Raw genomic sequence first — 13,085 nt, forward strand, 5'->3', positions numbered from 1 at the left:
TGTAAGTCAAAGTAAAAAAATAAAAACACTTGAGACCCCTGCAATGGATGAACAACATGAGTTCACTTAATAGTTTCGACAAATTCAAAAATTATGGTCAAAGTAAAACAAGTAAAAAAATGCGCCGAAGTTTCTTCTGCGCAATCGAGTTTTCTGTACAGCCGCTGCAACATATAACCTGGGCCACTGAAAATTGATCTATCTTTCGGTGGTCTCGGTATAATGCTGTATGAGCCGCGGTCCATGAAACTTTAACCACGGCCCGGTGGTGGCCTATCCTATATCGTTGCCAGAAGCACGTTTATGACTAAATTTAACCTTAAATCAAAATAAAAGCTACTGAGGCTAGAGGGCTGCAATTTGGTATGTTTGATGATTGGAGGGTGGATGATGAACATACCAATTTACAGCCCTCTAGCCTCAGTAGTTTTAAAGATCTGAGGACGGACAGAAAAAGTGCCGACGGACAGACAAAACCGGCACAATAGTTTTCTTTTACAGAAAACTAAAAATAAAAGGAAATGAATAAATAAATAAATTACTTAAGACCACTGCAATCCCACGGAAGTGTAATTAAAGGGAATCCCTTGGTTTTGTTGACTTTTTCGCTCGGGAAAGATTAATGCAATTTGGGAGGTGGCAGTCAGTCCGCCGTGACATTGAAGGGCAGGGAAAATGGAGGTATTTTTATTGTAAATTATGGTGGGTGGTCTCAGATTTTAGAAAGGAGGATGTAAGTAAATGCTGGGGAACTAATATATATTATATCTTATACAGTATATAAATATGTATTTATATATGTATATGTATATATATATATATATATATATATATATATATATATATATATATATATATATGTAATATATATATACATATATATTATATATAAATATACATTTATATGATGTACATATATAATTATATAAATACATTTATATTATATATATATTATATATAATAAATATTTAAATATATATAATATATATATATAAAATATACTGTATGTTTGTATATATGGCGTCAGCGATATTTCTTCTAGAACAGTTCCTCGTAAACCAATTACCGAAGTTATTAATTACATTGTTACCGAACACCGCTAGGGCCGGTAGGCAGCGTCTACGTTACTGGAATAAAAATACAAAAAAAAAAAAACTCAACCGGCTCTACAGATACTGTAGTCTGTTTTTGATTTCGAAGCGAGAATTAGACTGAGAATTTTTTTTTATTTGGTTGTTTTTCTTCGCCTTAAATAGCCGATCATCAAATACTGAATTGTATTTCAACTATTGGTTCAGGCCCCACCACTCCCCAGTTCTCTCTCTCTCTCTCTCTCTCTCTCTCTCTCTCTCTCTCTCTCTCTCTCTCTCTCTCTCTCTCTCTGAAATGGTAGACTAAAGCAAGCTGTAAATTCTCTCTCTCTCTCTCTCTCTCTCTCTCTCTCAAATAGTACACGATGCAGTTTATAAATACTTTTAGATATTAATCTTGGCTTGATTGCACAAGAGTTGGCTGATTTAGATGTAACCTGTTAACAGAAAATATAAACTGGACATGTTTCGAGAGTAGAAAATTGATAAAAGTTCAGTGTATAATTTGAAGGGGATTGGTTTTGAATTGAATTAAATATAGAATTTTGCCCAAAGGCCAAGCACTAGGACCAGTGAGGTCATTCAGCGCTGAAACGGAAACTGAGAGTAAAAGGTTTGAAAGGTGTAACAGGAGGAAAACCTCAAAGCAGTTGCACTCTGAATCAATTGTCAGGAGAGGGTTGAGGAAAGTAAGACGGAAGAAAGAGAATATGAAAGGAGGTACAGTAAAAGGAACGAAAGGGGTTGCAGCTAGGGGCCGAAGGCACGCTGCAAAGAACCCAAAGTAATGCCTACAGTGCACCGCATGAGGTGCACTGACGGCACTAACCACCTACGGGGGCGATTGGTTTTGATACTGAATGACGTAAGAGTTAAGATCTGAGGTATTGCCTATCCTATTTAAGTAGAGACAGGGAATCGAGCTTTACTGGTTACCTGCTAAGGACCTCGTTACCTGGTGTAGATAAATCCGGCTTTGTGAGAACACTGCCTCTTGGAGGCCTTACCTTCTATAGCCCTGAAGTGGATAAGGAGGCTGGTGTGGACCTTGAGTCTCTCCCCTACCAAATCGGACGAGGACACTTGTCTGAAAGTTTGTAGAATAGGTAACTAGAAAGTTAATCTTAAGTTTCTTCGGGAGGAAAATATTTATGTAGCAGAGGGTCGATATTAAGTATTATTATGTAACAATGATCTGTACAGGCTATTCCCCGTAGGGAGATAGCGCCGTCAGTGCTCCTCACACGGTGCACTGTAAGCATTAGTTCAGGTTCTTTTCAGCGTCCTTTCGGCCCCTAGCTGCGACCCCTTTTCTTCCCTTTACTGTACCTCCGTTCATATTCCCTTCCTCCTTTCTTGCTTCCACCCTCTCCAACTGCGAGGTTTTCCTCCTGTTACACCTTTCAAACCTTTTTCCTGTCAATTTCCCTTTCAGCGCTGAATTGACCTCATATGTCCCAGCACTTGGCCTTTGGCCTAAATTCTTACCTTCAATTCCAATCGATGGTAAGAATAATTCCCAAGAGTTATTCCGACATCGAAAAAGAAACCTTTTTTAATCATGTTAAACTTCCTCTCACGTCCCAAGGCCGGGAAATTGGAGTCACAAACACTGTGTGTGGAGGTTCCATAATTCAGAAGTCAGACTGTATGGTAATGTGGGAGCCTGAGTTGACTACTAATGTGGTAGCCTGTTAAGGTAGTTGCAGTCGTGTTTCCTTTCTCGGGAGTCTGGACGAGAAATCACTGGAAAGGTTCACAGTCACATATTCAGTCGCATGTTCACATATTCAGTTACATATTCACATATTCAGTCACATATTCAGTCATATTCACATATTCAGTTACATATTCAGTCACATATTCACATATTCAGTCAGTCACATATTCAGTCACATTCACATATTTACATATTCAGTCACATATTCAGTCACATTCACATATTTACACATTCAGTCACACGATTCACATTCAGTCACAGTCACATATTCGCATAGCCACATATTCACAAAGCCACATATTCGCAGTCAGATTCACACATTCACATAATCATCCAGCCTGAGCTTCGGTATTCTCTTCAATTTAAGTGTTTCCATAATCCTGTTGCATCATTTAGGGTTAGAAGTTTACGTTTTCCTTTTTACCTTTCACTCCATATAGTCTTAGTCACTTGATCGCAGTGTAGGGGTTGTAGAAATAAAATAAATTGAAAACCTAAGATAGGAGAAATATGGATGAGGCTTTCTTACAGATTCCAAAAATATAATTTTTTTTTAAGGTTATGTCTGTATGAATATGTAAACCCCTCAAGTAAATTAAGTGTCTAGCCGTGAGGTTCAGCCTACCCGTGTTAGTAGATTTTAACGTCCGTTTGCGTTTAATCTCTCTCTCTCTCTCTCTCTCTCTCTCTCTCTCTCTCTCTCTCTCTCTCTCTGCGTGTGTGTTTGTGTGTGTTGAATTACCATAAAGGTTTAGCACCTTAACTTTTCCAGAAAGATCAAGTCGCTTACCTTTCTCCAAGCTCCATTGAGATGCACGGAATCCTTTTAGCCTGTAACTTTTAGACATAATATTGGATTTTCTTAGCAGTTTTTGTGGCGTTTTGAGCCACGAATGAGCTTTTCGTGAATAACTTGAGTTCCATCCCTTAGAAATATATACACAAGCCTAACGATGTGGTCTCGAAGTTTGCCGAAGGCGGAGGTATCTATGGGGACCCCTTTTCGTTGACTTGAAATTCAAGCTCCCAAAGAATATGGTGTTCATTCGAAAGAAGTAACACAAGGTAATGGGAAATACAGAAAGAGAAGAATCCCCTATTCTTAAGAACCTCCCAGAACACCCTGTTCAAAAGGGAATAGGGTAATATATCTCAAACTATAATAGGGTAATATATTTCAAACTATAGTAGGGTAATATATTTCAAATCGGTGGTACGGTGTCCACCTGTGTACAATTTTTCACATTGAGGGTCAACTTACCCAAAGGCTTCACATTTTTTCCTGGCGTCGTAAGTCACACACCATTTGTTTCATAATGACAGTCAACGAGTACAGGGGCTTCACATATTTGATCATTTTTCCTGTTTCAAGTCTAACTATGAAGTTTATATAGATTAGGTTTTGTCTAAATGTTTGTGCCAACTTGAACCGAACAATGGTCGCGAACCAGAGGTTAAAAGTTAAACCATACCGTGAGTGAGTTGTATATTTCTTAAAACTCTACAACACACATAACATTACGGAACCTGCATCACATTTTGGCATGTTTACACGGAACAATAACCGATTTAATGAGGGGAGTTTGCGTTCTGGAATCCAATTGGGTAATGAAAAAAAACAGCTTGAGATCTTAATTGTCTCTGGAGATAGAAGCATTGGGTTGAAACTGATGCAAATTTAGGCGACTCAGAGTTGGAAGATAATTGCGCCGTTATTTTCTCTCTCTCTCTCTCTCTCTCTCTCTCTCTCTCTCTCTCTCTCTCTCTCCGGGCTGCTCTATGAGCAAGAGCCCGTGTTGTCATAAATCCAGCTTAATCATAAACAAAAACAACAGTCTCTCTCTCTCTCTCTCTCTCTCTCTCTCTCTCTCTCTCTACTGTAGGCATTACTTTAGGTTCTTTGCAGCGACCCTTCGGCCCTTAGCTGCGACCCCTTTCATTCCTTTTACTGTACCTCCGTTCATATTATTTTAAAACCTTTTACTCTTAGTTTCCCTTCCAACGCTGACTGATCTCCTAGGTCCCAGCGCTTGTTCTTTGGCCTGAATTTATATTCCATTCCGTAACCCGAGAAAATAATGAATGAGAAATTCTGAAAATGAAATGGTAATTCAATCATGTAGACGAGCGAGTTCGTCCGTTCTTTACGCCGAGGTTAGGCAATATCTTTCTGACAGACTTATTAGAAGCACTTCGGTCTACACCTGCACAGAGAATGGATTTGCTCCTGACAGTTCAATTATCCCCATCTGAGCTGTGAAGGGGTTGGTTTGGTACGTCGACGTTTCAAAGAGGCGAAGGGGAAGATCAAACTTCCCTTCGGTGCCAAGCTTGTTTATATTCCCATTCGTCCATCTTACTTTCCACCCTCCGCCGACAATTGGTTCATCCTGCAACTGCGAGGTTTTCCTCCTGTTACACCTTTCAACCCTTCTTACTCTCAGGTTCTGTTTCTATATTCTATTCTATTCAAGTTTGCGGAGTGAGGTAAATTGGAGGTTATCTCGTAACGGAGGCAATTTTTCGAGTTTCTCCCCCTCTATAGATTTGCTGTTCAGATTGGTCTTGTTGGGGTTCCCAGAGTCAGGTGAAATTTTCAAGGTCAAGTTTGCATAAAATTGCATTAATTGGTAGCTGGAAGTTGTATGGAAAGGTATATTTACTGTAGCAGTAGTGATGAGTGGAGGTGGAATTGTTGCTTATTTTACAATAATTGTCCCTGTGCAGACTGCTCCATATAGCGTTATCCTCGCCCTTGGGGGAGGGTTAGTGCCGTCAATGCACCTCACGTGGTGCACTGTAGGCGTTAATTAAGGTTCTTTGCAGCGTCCCTTCGGCCCCAAGCTGCAACCCCTTTCATTCCTTTTACTGCACCTCAGTTTATATTCTTTTCTTCCACCTTACTTTCCTTAACCCTCTCCTGATAATTGTTTCATAGTGCAACTGCGAGATTTTCCTCCTGTTAACGCCTTTCAAATCTTTTTACTCCCTGCTTCCCATTCAGCGCTGATTGACCTCATAGGTCCCAGCGCTTGGCATTTGGCCTAAATTTTATATTCAAATTCCAATTCCTTTTCCATGTCTTTACTTCTAAGTAAGAGGTTAAAAGATAAAATAAAGCACAAGGACTCGTGCTTTTGACGTGGACCCAAATTGGATGCAGTTTTCGAAAGTCGTTCATTCCAGGGCGTCTCGGCGACTAAAGGCAGCTTCCGATCCAGCCCTGGCGCCCGATGAGGGAAAGGAGGGGGCGAGGAAGGACTCCTAAGGACTCCTCAGGACTCCTCAGGATAAATCACATTTCCGATGTGAAATGTGCTATTGGGATTCCACCGAGTTTAAAGAGCTCTAACCGAATTGAATGGAAGCTACCAGTTTTGAGTGTATTTTGTCATGCTTGTCATGTTTATGTATATGAATGTTTACGAATGTTTTATATATATATTTATATATATATATATATATATATATATATATATATATATATATATATATATATATATATATATATATATACACACATAATATATATAAAATATATATATACTATATATATCACTTAAAATAACACACACAATGGATAAAACGATAAATAGATATAACGATAAATATATATTCTTAAATATTGTAGAATATAGTTTTTTTAATTTGGTCTTAATGGAGAGTACAAAGGGAGGGGTTACCTGCGTCTTCTACTTCTACCCTAAAGCTATTTCCATCTTACTTAATTAGAATATTATAGAAAATGTTTAATTCTCCTTAGGGGGTTAGTGTCATCAGTGCACCTCACGCGTTGCACTGTAGGCATTCCTTAAGCTTCTTTGCAGCGTCTCTTCGGCCCCTTAATGCAACCCTTTCATTCTTTTTACTTTACCTCCTTTCATATTGTTTCTTCCATCTTACTTCCCACCCTCTCCTAGCAATTGTTTCATTGTTCAACTACGAGGTTTTCCTCCTGTTACACCCTTCAAACCACCTTTACTCTCAATTTCCTTTCCAGTTCTGAATGACCTCATAGGTCCCAGCGGTTGGCCTTTGGCCTAAATTTCATATTCTAATTCCAGTGTGTTTAATTGGCTGTTAGATTAAAATAAAAAAAAAGCTGAACACTTAGAAGTAATTCAAACTAAATTTTATTTTATATATCTTTTCCAGGCTCCTGGAGGTACGTGGAAGAAACCTACGGGACTGAGAGCGACCTCGCAGACGACTCCCCCTCCCACACCCGCGGGGGCGCCTACCCCTCTGGCAAGAAGGGCCACGGGAACAGTGCCAAGTCTGGGAACACCTCGCGAGGCTCCATCATTCCCGAGGACGACCTTCAGGAGCTTCTGCATCGAAACTCCAAGGTAGTGTTTGGAAAGTTCTGTATTTTGTGAAACCAAGTTAAGTATACCTTAGTTTAACCAGACCACTGAGCTGATTGACAGCTCTCCCAGGGCTGGCCCGAAGGATTAGGCTTATTTTACGTGGCTAAGAACCAGTTGGTTACCTAGCAACGGGACCTACAGCTTGTTGTGGAATCCGAACCACGTTATACCGAGAAATGAATTTCTGTCACCGGAAATAAATTCCTCTAATTCTTCATTGGCCGGCCGGAGAATCGAACTCGGGTCTAGCAGAGTGCTAGCCAAGGGCGTGCAAATGGGGGTATTAGGGTAGTCCCCAGTATAACATAGTCCTCACGTGGTGCACTGTAAGCATCTCTTCAGGCTCTTTGCAGTGTCCCTTCGGCCCCTAGCTCCAACCCTTTTCACTCCTTTAACTGTACCTCCATTCATGTTCTTTTTCTTCCTTCTTGCTATCCACCCTCTCCTTTCAGACCTACCTACTCTCAATTTCCTTTCCAGCGCTGAGTGACCTCATAAGTCCCAGTGCTTTGCCTTTGGCCCAAACTCTATATTCCATTCCATTCCATTCCAAATGAACTGGGGTTCTGACTCCGGAAATGATTTAATGATGCGTTCTCCTTTAGTGATTACATTCATGAATATTCACCCCACCATACATTTGATTCCCAATTCAATGGAAATGGTGAAAGGGTTCCCTAAAGCTTAGCTTTTCCATCGCTTTGATTCATGAAATTGTATTGAAAAAAATTGTTCATAATTGCAGGATTTGGATTATGTCTTGTTAGCAAACTTTAATCATACCATTGAGTGTTCCCGTCTTTCGCCCTAGGCGGTTAGTAGTGCCGTCATTGTACCCCACGCGGCGCACTGTAGGCGTTGCTGCGTCCCCTCGACCCAGAATTGCAACCCCTTTCATTCCTTTATCTGTACCTCCGTTCATATTCTTTCTTTCATCTTCCTTTCCAACCTCTCCTAACGTTTGTTTCACGGGGCAACTGCGAGGTTTTCCTCCTGTTACACCTTTCAAACCTCTTTACTCTGTTTCCCTTTCAGCGCTGAATGACCTCATAGGTCCCAGCGCTTGGCCTTTGGCCTAAATTTTTATATTCCATTCCATTCCATATTCCCTACCCCCTTTTTCACGGCTTAACTAAATAACACGTCGAGCCATTTGATGTTTAGATTACCACACACATATCAGAGGCATACAGAATCTTGTTTGGCTGGAGAAGATTAATGATTTTCTAAATTCAAACGACTTAAATTAGACTTCAAAATTTAGTTGAACATTAAAACTATATTTTCCAAAAAGTTAATTTTGTATTAGCTTAAGTATGTGTAGCTGTATGTGAACTATTTATTTTGAACTAGAGTAAGTTTGAGGCTTTATTTATAGGTCACGTTTGTGGTTGTATGTGAACTGTTGATTTTGAAGGATAAACCTTCTACCTCTCATTCACAGTCAGTGGGCGGCGTGCTGGTCCTTTTAGTGGGCGTGGTCATCGGGTCATGGGTGTTAGGGGCGTGTGGTGCCTCGTGGGCGTGGCTCCTAGTAGCTGTTGGGCTGACGTGGGGCCTGGTCAGAGGCCACCAGGTGAGAATGTTGATTTTTTATTATCTCTCTCATTGCGGAACAGGCCAAACTCATTTGAGAATGTTGATTTTTATATTTGCCATCTCTCTCTCTCTCTCTCTCTCTCTCTCTCTCTCTCTCATACCTCTCTCCTCTCTCTCTCTCTCTCTCTCTCTCTCTCTCTCTGTTCACTCTGTAAACAACTTGCATATCTCCTCTCTCTCTGATTGCCAATCAAACTATTTGCCATTCTCTCTCTCTTTATGCCTTAAACTATCTCTCTCTCTCTCTCTCTCTCTCTCTCTACTCTCTCTCTCTCTCTCTCTCTCTCTCTCTCTCAGTTTATGCCTTTAATAATTTGCCATAAACTCTATTTGCCATTCTCTCTCTCTCTCTCAATTTATGCCTTAAACTATATTTGCCATCTCTCTCTCTCTCTCTCTCTCTCTCTCTCTCTCTCTCTCTCTCTCTCTCTCCTCTCTCTCTCTTTTATCTCTCCTTAAACCTTAAACTCTATTTGCCATTCTCTCTCTCTCAATTTATGCCTTAAACTCTCTCTCTCTCTCTCTCTCTCTCTCTCTCTCTCTCTCTCTATCTCTCTCTCTCTTAAACTCTCCATTCTCTCTCTCTCTGCAATTTATGCCTTAAACTATATTTGCCATTCTCTCTCTCTCTCTCTCTCTCTCTCTCTCTCTCTCTTCTCTCTCATACCTTAACTATACTCTCTTCTCTGATTTGATATCTCTTGTCATCATACTCCATCATGATTTGATATATTTGTCATCTCTCCATCATTCACTCCAATTACAATGTAATTACAATGCCATTATCATCATTATCATCATTTCCTTTTTCCCCCGACGCTCCCCAAAGGCACGAGTCCCTCCGCCTGCACCGTCGACGCGCCCTTCAGGCGGACGAGACCTGCGAGTGGCTCAACCTGGTCATCAACAGGTGGTGGGTCTTCTCCTCGGCGTCGATCTTCACGCGGCTCAAGTCCCTGCTCGACCCGAAGCTGAACGATGCCAAGCCCGCCTTCTTAGGTGAGTTGTACATATTCGACTTTGATATTCGACCATGTGTTCGACTAAGGTATTCTAACAGGTATTCGACCAAGGCATTCAACCTTGTATTCGACAAAGATGTCTGACCACTGTATTCGACAAAGGTATTCGACAATACATTTGACTAAGGTATTTGACAATGCCTTCGGCCAGGATCAGGATATCCGACAATGCATTCGACCAGGATCAGGATATTCGACAATGCATTCGACCAGACATTCGACCAAGTTGTTCGACCAAGTTGTTCGACAGTGTATTCGACCTTGTATTCAATCACTGAATTCTGAGGTCAGCAGTCGACCAGCTATTCGAGCGCTGGACACCAGGTATTCGACCACCAGGTATTCGACCACAGGACGGTGAGGCCACTGGTCGACCAGGCATTCGACCACTGAATGCTGATTCCACTGGTCGACCGGGTAGTTTTGAATTTTGAGGCCACTGGAACTTGATGTCGTATATCCGTACATAGCCCAAACCCGATTATATGACAGACCTCAACAGAGTTTATGCAAAGACAGGCAATGGTACAATGTTGTTATTGATTGAGCTGGTTTTATGCCAGCACAGGCTCTTGTTCATAGAGCAGCCTGTAACAATGGTACGAGTCAGTGGGGCAAATTTTGGATGAATCTCTCATGCTGCAACTGCATACGTTGATTATATTTGTGCCTAGAAGTCTCATTGAAATGTTTTAGGAATTCCTAATCCTTTTTAACGACATTTTTATGCTTCAACAATAAGTTTATAATAGTTTTATGGGTAAAAGTTTTAGTTGTAAAACGATAAATTATAGTTTTATGGGTAAAAGTTGTTGTAAAACAATACATTTATCATAGTTTTATGGGGAAAGGTTTCAAGTTTGAAATGAATTATGATAGCACGTTTTTGAATTCCACTCTCTCCGCAGTCAGATTTCTTAAAGAGGCATTGGTAAAGGAAAACGTGTTTTAGGCGCTTATCGCGTACTTCCAAAAGCTCTACGCACTATTAAGTCGAAGAAATTTGCTGCTGTTGTTTATGGGAAGTTTAAAAGCTTCCGCCAGAGTTTGGCTTTGGAGAAATGCAGGTAAACTTTGGAAGAAAGGCGAAATACGTCGAGTTGAAATGGGTTTACAAAGGAGTTTCTAAATGCTTTTAAGTTGTATTAACTCTCTCTCTCTCTCTCTCTCTCTCTCTCTCTCTCTCTCTCTCTCTCTCTCTAATGTATATAATATACATTGAATCTTGGTTTTAATCATCATTTTTCTTTAGACTTTTCAGGAACCATAAGTCGAGTTTCTAAATAGTTTAACTCTCTCTCTCTCTTTCTTAATGACATTGAATTTTGGTTTAATCATCGTGTTTCTTCACTTCAAGTCGAGTTTCTAAATAGTTTTAACTCTCTCTCTCTCTCTCTCTCTCTCTCTCTCTCTCTCTCTCTCTCTCTCTCTCTCTCTAATGCTTATATAATAACATTGAATCTTGGTTTAATCATCATGTTTCTTCGCTTCAAGTCGAGTTTCTAAATAGTTTTAACTCTCTCTCTCTCTTTCTTAATGACATTGAATTTTGGTTTAATCAGTAACTTGTTTCTTCACTTCAAGTCGAGTTTCTAAATAGTTTTAACTCTCTCTCTCTCTCTCTCTCTCTCTCTCTCTCTCTCTCTCTCTCTCTCTCTCTCTCTCTCTCTCTCTCTCTCTTAGAGTTTTGGCATTAATCAACATTTTTCTCCATTGCAGAAACCATCAGCCTAAAACAACTAACCTTAGGAGACAGGACTCCAATGTTACGGACAGTCCGTGCCTGGGATGTCACCAGCCCAGCAGGAGGTGAGAGCGTGGGCGGAGGTGGGCGTGGTATCTTCGACATCCGCCCACCGCCCGGATTATCACACTCCCCGACCCACACGCTCGCCCTCTTATGTGACCTGGCCCTCGATTCGGATAATTTCTCGGCCGTTCTGGCCGCCAGGATTGGAGGCAAGGGGTAGGTTTACCCAGCATTGTATTTTCAGTATGAACCAGTTCTTTTAAGGCGACTGTGTTAATAGATGATTACTATTAATCTTGGCAAGAAGATAAAACGGTGTTTGTTACTCGAATTTCCTTTCTCGTGGGTACAATTCTTCTTAAGTTTCGTTAAGGAGTTCGGACATCATATTTTCGTGGTTGTCTTTCCGTTTGTGGATCTGATTTATTTTTTAATGGTTACGGATGTTTGGTTATGGATACGAGTCTCTCTTTTTTTATTGATATAAATGTAAAATTGTGGATGCGAATATGATCGTTAATAGATGTGAATATAATTGTATATGGATGCGAATATGTTTGTTTATGGATGCGAATGTTTTTTACGGATACGAAAGTTTTTTGGATACAGACATAATGATATAAATGTAGTTTTGTATTAATACAAATGAAGTTTATTGATATAAATGTTGTTTATTGATACGAATGACACTATGGAATCGAACAGCTTAATGGAATAAAATACTTTTGACTGTACGAGGTTCCAAATGTTCATGGATTCAGACTTTTATTTGCGGACTTCAGTATATTCGTACGCAGATTATATTCTGCATTAATTTACCGATTAAAATATGGATTTGAGTATGCTAGTGAATTAGCAAATGCCCATTTTAATGGATGAGTGAACGTGGACAAATTCATTGCTGACACACTTTATGTAGATGTGAAATTTGCCTAGTTTTAGCCGAGAGCTTTTTGTTTACTTGTAGTTAATGTAAAATTCATCATAATTCTACTCAATTGTCAGTATTGTGCAAGGCAAGACGGTCCATGATATTCCAGATTAGGTCAGTTGACTCATGTATTCGTTCAGTAACCTTCTGGACACATTTACAAAAAAAAAAAACTAAGTTTCTTGTAGGCAGCTTATTTTTGGATGTAAAAATATAAATTTGAGAGAAGTCTTTTCAGTGTGGTCATCAAGTTGTTTTATCCATTTTGTGTTAGTGGAGTTTAAGAATTGATGGGAATATTATTTTGTGATAGAATCCTAGTTCTGTAGAACAAGCCTCAGAAAGTAGAGAATGAACTCTATCTTTACGGTAAAAGGTTATCTTAAAACTAAAAGTATTCACCTGAACTTGAGGGACAAATGAATTTACTGTATTTATCCCGCACTGAAGACCGTAACTTCATATTAAATAAAGCTAGCTTAATGTATAGGTGGAGCTTTAAGTATGCTGTAACTTATGGTACAGACAGCATAATGCAGTGATATTCCCTCTGAAACATTCCCACTGAAAAGGGAATATGTCTCAAAATTTTATTTTCATAT

At 39.9% G+C, this 13,085-nt stretch overlaps 1 protein-coding gene across 1 annotated transcript in view; it reads left to right on the forward strand.

Annotated features, from left to right (window-relative positions):
- Positions 1-13,085, forward strand: part of LOC136828277 (uncharacterized) — a 207,222-nt gene that overhangs the window by 147,099 nt on the left and 47,038 nt on the right. The window contains exons 2-5 of the mRNA XM_067086156.1: positions 6,967-7,160; positions 8,626-8,764; positions 9,588-9,779; positions 11,522-11,768. Of these exons, the coding sequence (XP_066942257.1) occupies positions 6,967-7,160; positions 8,626-8,764; positions 9,588-9,779; positions 11,522-11,768 (772 nt within the window). The remainder of the gene's footprint in view (positions 1-6,966; positions 7,161-8,625; positions 8,765-9,587; positions 9,780-11,521; positions 11,769-13,085) is intronic.

Source organism: Macrobrachium rosenbergii, chromosome 42 (genome assembly GCF_040412425.1).
Source record: "Macrobrachium rosenbergii isolate ZJJX-2024 chromosome 42, ASM4041242v1, whole genome shotgun sequence".
NCBI lineage: Eukaryota > Metazoa > Arthropoda > Malacostraca > Decapoda > Palaemonidae > Macrobrachium > Macrobrachium rosenbergii.